This window comes from Artemia franciscana, chromosome 5, assembly GCF_032884065.1.
Source record: "Artemia franciscana chromosome 5, ASM3288406v1, whole genome shotgun sequence".
Classification (NCBI taxonomy): Eukaryota; Metazoa; Arthropoda; class Branchiopoda; order Anostraca; family Artemiidae; genus Artemia; species Artemia franciscana.
The window spans coordinates 23,052,365-23,058,116 of NC_088867.1; the positions used below are offsets into that span (position 1 = coordinate 23,052,365).

The 5,752-nt window shown below is 31.3% G+C and overlaps 1 protein-coding gene across 1 annotated transcript; it reads right to left on the reverse strand.

Annotated features, from left to right (window-relative positions):
* Positions 1–1,478: 1,478 nt before the first annotated feature.
* LOC136027121 (protein YIPF5-like) lies at positions 1,479–5,295 on the reverse strand. Its single transcript, XM_065704077.1, has one exon. It carries the CDS (start codon positions 2,647–2,649, stop codon positions 1,933–1,935), a length of 717 nt encoding a protein of 238 aa, XP_065560149.1. The 5' UTR covers positions 2,650–5,295; the 3' UTR covers positions 1,479–1,932.
* Positions 5,296–5,752: the final 457 nt, after the last annotated feature.

Consider the following 5,752-nt stretch of genomic DNA (forward strand, 5'->3'; position numbering starts at 1 on the left):
CGCATTTTTCTAATGATTGCCCTTGAGCTTTGTTGATAGTGATTGCTAATAGAACATTCCCTGGGTCCCCGTCGTCATTTATACATCCCCCTATGCCCCCTGGCGTCCCCATTGTAATTATATCCCTTTGTCCCGATCGTCATTTATATTCCCTCTGTCTCGGTCGTCATTTGTGTCCCGGTGTCCCAGTCTGTAATTTCTCTTTGAGTGTCCCGGTCGTCATTTATATTCCCTTTGTCCCGGTGTCCTGGTCGTCATTTGTGTCCCAGTCTGTAATTTCTCTTTGAGTGTCCCGGTCGTCATTTATATTCCCTTTGTCCCGGTGTCCCGGTCGTCATTTGTGTCCCAGTCTGTAATTTCTCTTTGAGTATCCCGGTCGTCATTTATATTCTCTTTGTCCCGGTCGTCATATATGTCCCGGTGTCCCGGTCTGTAGTGTCATCTTATAACGACGTCATATACAAAGCCTTATATACTTATAATGACGTCATATACAAACCCACAAGCGAACAAACATGCATACATACAATTTATTTATATATGTATATAGTTTATTTTTTAGTTTTTTCTTTTTTAGATTTTTTCTTTTCTTAGTTTTTTCTTTTTTAGTTTTTCTTTTTTTTAGTTTCTTCTTTTTATTGATTTGTTTTCTTTTTAGTTTTATCTTCTTTTTTTAGTTTTTTTTCTTTTTTAGTTTTTTGTTTTTTAGTTTTTTTTTGTTTTTCTTTTTTTTTAGTTTTTTCTGTTTTTTAGTTTTTTTCTAATTTTTTCTTTTTAGTTTCTTTTTTAGTTTTGTAGCTTTTTTAGTTTTTTTAGCTGTTTTCTTTTTAGTTTTTCACCTTTTTTATTTTTTCTTTTTTTGATTTTTTTCTCTAGGTTTTTTCTTTTTTTTAGTTTTATTTCTTTTTTAGTTTTTTTCTTTTATAGTTTTTCTCTTTTTTAGTTTTTTATATTTTTTTTGTTTTTTAGTTTTTCTTTTTTGTAGCTTTTTTAGTTTTTTTAGCTTTTTTCTTTTTAGTTTTTTATCTTTCTTGTTTTTTTTCTTTTTTAGTTTTTTTCCTTTTTTAGTTTTTTTTCTATTTTAGTTTTTCTTTTTTTAGTTTTTTTCTTTTATATATTTTTTTCCTTTTTTGTTTTTTAATTTTTTTTTAGTTTCTCTCTTTTTTAATTTTTCTGTTTTTAGTTTTTTTTTTCTTTTTCAGGTTTTTCTTTCAGTTTCTTCTTTATTTTTCAGACCTCATTTGCAAACCCTCAAACATACAAAAAAACAAGCATGTTGTAATTTTTTTCTTTATTAGTTTTTTCTTTTTTTAGTTTTGTAGGTTTTTTGGTTTTTTAGCTTTTTTTTCTTTTTAGTTTTTTACCTATTTAATTTTTTTTTATTTTTTTTTTAGGTTTTCTTTTTTTTAGTTTTTTTCTTTAATAATTTTTTGTTTTTTTCTTTTTTTTTTGTTTTTTAGCATTTTTAGTTTTTGTAGTTTTTTTTCAGTTCTCTTTTTCTTCTTTATTTTTCAGACGTCATCTGCAAACCCTCAACACAGAAATATATACAACTTATTTTTATATATATAGAAGATATAATCTGGCGTAACAGACATAGTGTAACAGACATATCAGACATACAACTTATTTATATATATATAGATAGATAGATAGATAGATGATTCACCAAAAAAGCAAAGCTGATTTTCTACAATAAGTGATATGACTATTCCTTTTTTCCTGGGCTTAGTTGCTAAAATAAAGTTTCAAATTTACAATTAGCAAAAAAATACTACTAAAAGCTAAAACGAGGAACAAACCTAAGAATCAGAAATGAAATATAAAAGCTTATTATTTCATACATCCATGTTACTAAGACTTCACAATTTGCTTTTTAAACTTCAAACTGGGAAAATTGAAAACAAAAGCATTTTTTCTTGTACATAAGAATCAAAAAACAACAAGAAGTCCAAAAATACCATAGAGCAATGCACACGGATAAGCCACCAAGGTTTGCTGCTTCTCCATACCAAGAGCAGTAACAAAAAGTTTTGATGACGAAATAGCACACCAAAAAACACACAGTCCAGTTAAAATGAAACCAATCAATCCTTTCAATGGCAACACTATACCCATGGCAGCCAGTCCAACCATTGGCAAAAGACAATATCCTAGGACTGAAATTGTTGCACCAAGGGACGGTCCAGTGTTTTTCATTAGGTTCAAGAGGCAATACATTCCCAAACAACCAAACGCTCCTATACCATAAACATAACTAAAGTAAAGTTTTCCTAACAATAACAAGCAAGCTCCAAAGAGAAAACCAAATAGTAGAGGACCAGCTAAATCTGTATCTTGTAATATCTTAGGATCGGTTTGTTTGAATGGATTTAAAACACCAAGGGTTATCTGAACAATGTGATCTGGATTAATTCCTAGTTCTTTAAGCAAGGGTGGCTCATCTTCAAAGTCTTGTATTTTAGATTCAGGTAGAGAAGTCGGTCGAAACTGAATATTTCGTTTTGGGTATATACCATTAACGGTGTTTGCTTGATCATAGTCAAAACTTTGAAAATCCAATGAATAGGAACATTGGTCAACATAAACTGACTGATTAGGTTCTCCCACTAGTTCTTGTTGGTAAAATTGATTATCACACTTATCCATTTTGTTTACCAGCAAAGAAATATAGAAAATTATCTTGAAGGATCAATGTTTAACATTATTTCCTTATATACATGTGTCAAGTAGTTCAAACTTAGAAAAAACATAACTAATTTCAAAGTTTTGAGGTATTTTTCTAGTTTTAATGAATAAATTGAAATGATTGCTCCGACACTATAAATATTATTGCATCTTACATAATTAGGCATCCTGAGCTGAAAATTGAAAAAAAAATTGTCTTGTCGAAACATAAATGTATATAAATACTGGACTAACTTATTACGTCATTGGTTATACGTATAGAACGTCATCATTCATAAGGCTTGTAAGTGAAAATCCAATTTTTATAATAGAGAAAATTTTTTGTTGCAAAAGGTTCTTAACCCCAGCAATTTTCTTCAAAATGAGTTATTAATAAACTCTGCGATGCTTCAGTGCCCCACTATCTAAGGAAATAAAAAAGAAAACAAAGATGCCGTAAATGAAGAATATCGCTTATGCAGCCACTTTTCTTGATTTTCGAGCCAATACATTTTCTTTGTTATTCAAGCCAGGAGACAGTAATTTTCACATATAAGGGCTGTGGATAAGGTTGTTCTAATTGTGTACTTTATGTTTTGATCTGACTCTATTTTTCGAGTTACAGGCTATTTTATTTTTTAGTATTAGACGTGATCATTTGTTACTTGGCTGCTAGCGACGGCTGCAACCCAGATTCTATAGAAGGGTATTGGACAAGGTGGTTTTAATTGTATACTTATTCTCTTATCTGAATTTAGTTTTAGGGGTTGCAGACTATTGAATTTCTTATTACGGAACATGATTTCCCTTACAAGGCTGCTAGCTACCGCTGCCAACCGGATAAAATGAAGTGTATCTATCTTTTATGTAAACCTTGATTCTGAAATACCCTTTGTGTAACCCTGATTACAAACAGTAAAAAGTCTACGGCTTTTCTTCTTCGGAATAGTAAAAGAAGAACGTCAAAGAGTCAGACAGCTAACTAAGTCGAATATTTACAATGGTTTGTTTTTCTAATAATCGTCTTTTATTATAACCCATTTATAAGAAACTACATCGTATTTTTTAGTATTGGACATAATCGTGCCTTACTTGACTGCTAGCTACTGCTGCAACCTGGATTTCTTCTTTTTTCTTATAGTAGCTTTGAGCTGTTCTTTAATATCGGCCTAATGGTCTAGGGATATGATTCCTGCTTTGGATGTGGGGAGTTTCAAATCCTACACAAGCCAAACTGTTATGATTTCCAAGTTTGATTTCTAATTAATATCAACAACACCAGCTGTTTCAAAGATAATTCAAATTTCTATTTTCTAATATTTTCCGTAATCCCATTAATATGCTCGTAAAATGTTTCTCAGTTTATCAATATGGATTATTCCCATCTTATTGGACTTCTAGACAAACTTCTCAACTGAATCTTTGTGGGTTATCTTCGTGAGCCTTGGGTATATTTTCATTTTTTTTCATGTAGCTTTTGTCACCCTAATATTTAATCATTTTTCTGGTAACAACTGTTTGTATATTCCTCTCGATAATCATCTTTGTGATCACGCTCCTTGATCTTTTGTGTTACTGTTTCAATTTTAGTTCTGGTTCAATTTTGTTACTGGTTTAATTTTTGTTTTGATAGCCCTGGTTTGTTGGATAATCCTCCTTGCTCTTTTGGATGGCTCTCTTAATTTTTGGTTCTTGATAACCCTGATCTCTTAAATACCTTTATTTTTCTCTGTCATATTTCATTTTCTTAAAACCTGGATCATAAGACAGCTTAGTAGCCATCCTTACGTGTGTTCGAGTTTTGTTCCTGGTTCAATTTTAGTTCTGGTTCAATTTTGTTACTGGTTTAATTTTTGTTTTGATAGCCCTGGTTTGTTGGATAATCCTCCTTGTTCTTTTGGATGGCTCTCTTAATTTTTGGTTCTTGATAACCCTGATCTCTTAAATACCTTTATTTTTCTCTGTCATATTTCATTTTCTTAAAACCTGGATCATAAGACAGCTTAGTAGCCATCCTTACGTGTGTTCGAGTTTTGTTCCTTTCGGTGGCCTTTTTATATCTTTTAGAGAGAATTATCTGAAATATTCTCAGATATTTCCAGATTTTGTTCGTTTTTTTTTTGTAGTAGCTTTTTTAAAGTAGATATTTGGATTGCTCTGATACTATTCTCGGTTTTTCTTTCTTTTATTTGGTTCTCTTACAGTTTATGCCGTGCAGTAATGGATGTCACATATATGTCTTGCAGTTTACATGATTTATGCTGTTTAAATAATATTTATGCAGTTTACGTAATAACTTTAGCAATTCTGAACGTAGAAATAATATAAAATAAAATGTATTTGAAATGTTCTTTTTTCTATAGAAAAACGGAAATGTTACAGAGATGCGTACTTTAGGATTTCAAGTGAAAAATGTTTATTCCAAGAGAAAATTATAGTTTTGAACTGTAAGACGAAACAAAATACGAAGTAGTTACAACCTAACAAAAAAAAATTAGTTTCGATATTTTCAGATTTTTTTTTTGGTTTAAATTTAAAAATAAATTATATTGCTCGGACATCTATCTATTCTTATCTATCTATATATATAAAAATAAGTTGTCTGTCTGTCTGTGGATCATGTGACGTCATGTTTCTGTGTTGACTGACGTCATGAAATTAGTTGTCGTCATTTTTGCTTTGACGGTGACGTCATTCAAGATATTTAAGACATATGTTCACGTAGAAATCTATTAATGTTTAAGTTTACAATGACTGATGAACTTACCATGGCAAAAGCCGATGAAGATGCTCAAAGAGTCTATGCCAAAAAACTTGCTGCTGATGGAGAAAGTCAGAAAAGAAAGCGTGCCGAGGAATCAAAAGAACAGCAAGGAAACAGGCTTGAGGCTGATAGAGAAAGAAAGAACAGAAAGCGTGCCGAGGAATCAAAAGAACAGCAAAGAAACAGGCTTGAGGCTGATATAGAAAGAAAGAACAGAAAGCGTGCCGAGGAATCAAAAGAACAGCAAGGAAACAGGCTTGAGGCTGATAGAGAAAAAAAGAACAGAAAGCGTGCCGAGGAACTACCAGAGCAACGCGGAAG

What these genes read in the sequence shown, in the direction of transcription:
- LOC136027121 (XM_065704077.1), bottom strand. Translation starts at nt 2,649, where the DNA reads ATGGATAAGTGTGATAATCAATTTTACCAACAAGAACTAGTGGGAGAA.